This window comes from Nannospalax galili, unplaced genomic scaffold (assembly GCF_000622305.1).
Source record: "Nannospalax galili isolate Female #2095 unplaced genomic scaffold, S.galili_v1.0 scaffold3499, whole genome shotgun sequence".
Lineage (NCBI taxonomy): Eukaryota > Metazoa > Chordata > Mammalia > Rodentia > Spalacidae > Nannospalax > Nannospalax galili.
This window is the reverse complement of record NW_008342883.1, coordinates 119679-121620: the sequence shown is the minus strand read 5'-3', so window position 1 is coordinate 121620 and position 1942 is coordinate 119679. Positions and strand designations below refer to the sequence as shown.

The 1942-nt window shown below is 36.7% G+C and overlaps 1 protein-coding gene across 2 annotated transcripts in view; it reads left to right on the top strand.

The window, feature by feature from the left end:
* The window catches only part of Slc4a1ap (solute carrier family 4 member 1 adaptor protein), a 35604-nt gene extending 34642 nt beyond the window's left edge, over positions 1 to 962 (top strand). For both annotated transcript variants that reach the window (XM_008838863.3, XM_008838864.3), the window contains exon 14: positions 637 to 962. In XM_008838863.3, coding sequence (XP_008837085.1) covers positions 637 to 686 — 50 coding nt within the window. In that variant the 3' untranslated portion in view covers positions 687 to 962. The remainder of the gene's footprint in view (positions 1 to 636) is intronic.
* Positions 963 to 1942: the final 980 nt, after the last annotated feature.

Genomic DNA, 1942 nt, shown 5'->3' with positions numbered 1-1942 from the left:
AAAAATTAAATACTTTAAATTTAAAAGATACCTAAATAAAGGTTATTCAAATAAAATAAATATAATACATAAGGTATGGAGGTACATCTGTTAAAAAAAAAAAAACCCACAAGTCTGGGCGTGGTGGTGCATGCCTTTAATCCCAGCACTTGGGCGGCAGAGGTAGTCGGATCTCTGTGAGTCCAAGGCCAGCCTGGTCTACATAGTGAGTTCCAAGACAGCTGGGGTTACAGGGAGACCCTGTCTCAAAAAAAGAGAAAAAAAACCCACATGAATGCTAATATACTGGATCAAAGGTGTGGCCAGAATTACATTCTAATAATATTGTACCAGTTTTACGTACACATATTGTATGAGGTGATTATTTTCCCATGTGCCCAGGCACGTATTTCTATGAATGGTGTTTCTAAGATACTAGGAGCTATTATAACTTCAGTTGCTAGGGATACCTTTTTATCTGCTAATAAATGTTAGGGCAGAAGTGAAAAGGGACTATATTCTGAAATTGTGTACGAAAAGTAAATTTTTTATTATAAAAGAAACTGCTTTGTTTTGGTTTTGACTTACTGGTGTCTGAATATTTTTCCCCTCTTGAGTTTGGAAGAATAAATATTTTTTTTATATATTTTGATATAGGCCAAAGTGGAGATGGCAGAACCCATCTTAACGACAAATATGGCTATTGATTGGTTCAGAATCCCAAAGGAAGACCTTGTGAACTGGAAGATACTTGGGATGATACATCAAGTTGAATGGCCAGAGAAATTAGATGATCATTTATAAAATCTGGTGACTGGCTTTTTCTTCTGTGTTCTTGACTTCCTAAATTTATTTGCCCATCTGATTCTCCTGAACTTTGGTATTTATGTTTAAAAGTGTTTGTGTATATATGTAAAAAGGATAAAAAGGAACCATATGCTATGGGAATTAATAAAGTAAAAGACATGACTATTATAAAATGAGATGGTGACAATGTCTCTAATGTTGATTTAATTAAGGGCCTGTGCTGGTACCTGGTGCCAGTCTGGGTGACTCCTTCCATGAAAATGGATCGCCCTTGGGGCTCAATTTTGGATACCATAACTGTCAATGCAAAACATAGCTCTTACTTCAAGAGGAATAAGAAATAGTTTATTCTGAGCCAAATGTAAGTGGCCATGGCCCAGAAATACAGATTCAGGTCGCCCCAAATAACATGTTCCGCCATGAAAGTAGCCATATGAACTTTTGTTAGTTACAAAGCAAACAGTCATAAATCAATGCATTTACCAAATACATTGGTGGAGAGTTCAGGTAGGTAGATTACAGCAAAGTGGGGAAAACTGCTATACATTTCAGATGCTGCCTAGTGGCATTCTTAACTTTTTGGTTGGTAGAAGCTAGTGATTTACTAAAAATATATTCCAAACGTTTTTATTTATAGTCCAAGGATATTGGGCCAGACACAGAGTTAGGCATAAATGGCTATTAAGGGGAGCAAAAATATCCCAGGAAATAAATGAGGAAATAAATGGACAGTCACATTACAGAAGAAATCAGATCACAATACAGTATCATTTTGGATTCTTCCTAACAAAAATTTACTTTCTTTGTGTACCAGATATTAATGACAGGGCTAGAAACAGACTTGTGAGAAATCAGGATTCCACAGGCTTTGTGAGCATAACTAAATTTCATTCCTTATTTCATAATCAGAAAGAGAACTGGCACTACATTGAAGTCATTTTGTAACATTGCCCATTTACTTGTTTCTGGCAAAATATAACTTAGGGTTTGTTTGGTTTTTTCTAAGACAAGGTCTCCCTGTAACCCCAGCTGGCTCAGAACTCACTACGTAGATCAGACTGGCCTTGATCTCATGGAGATCTGCCTGCCTCTGCCTCTGAGTGCTGGGATTAAAGGCATGCGCCACCAAGCCTGGCTTATTTAGTATTTTTCAAAT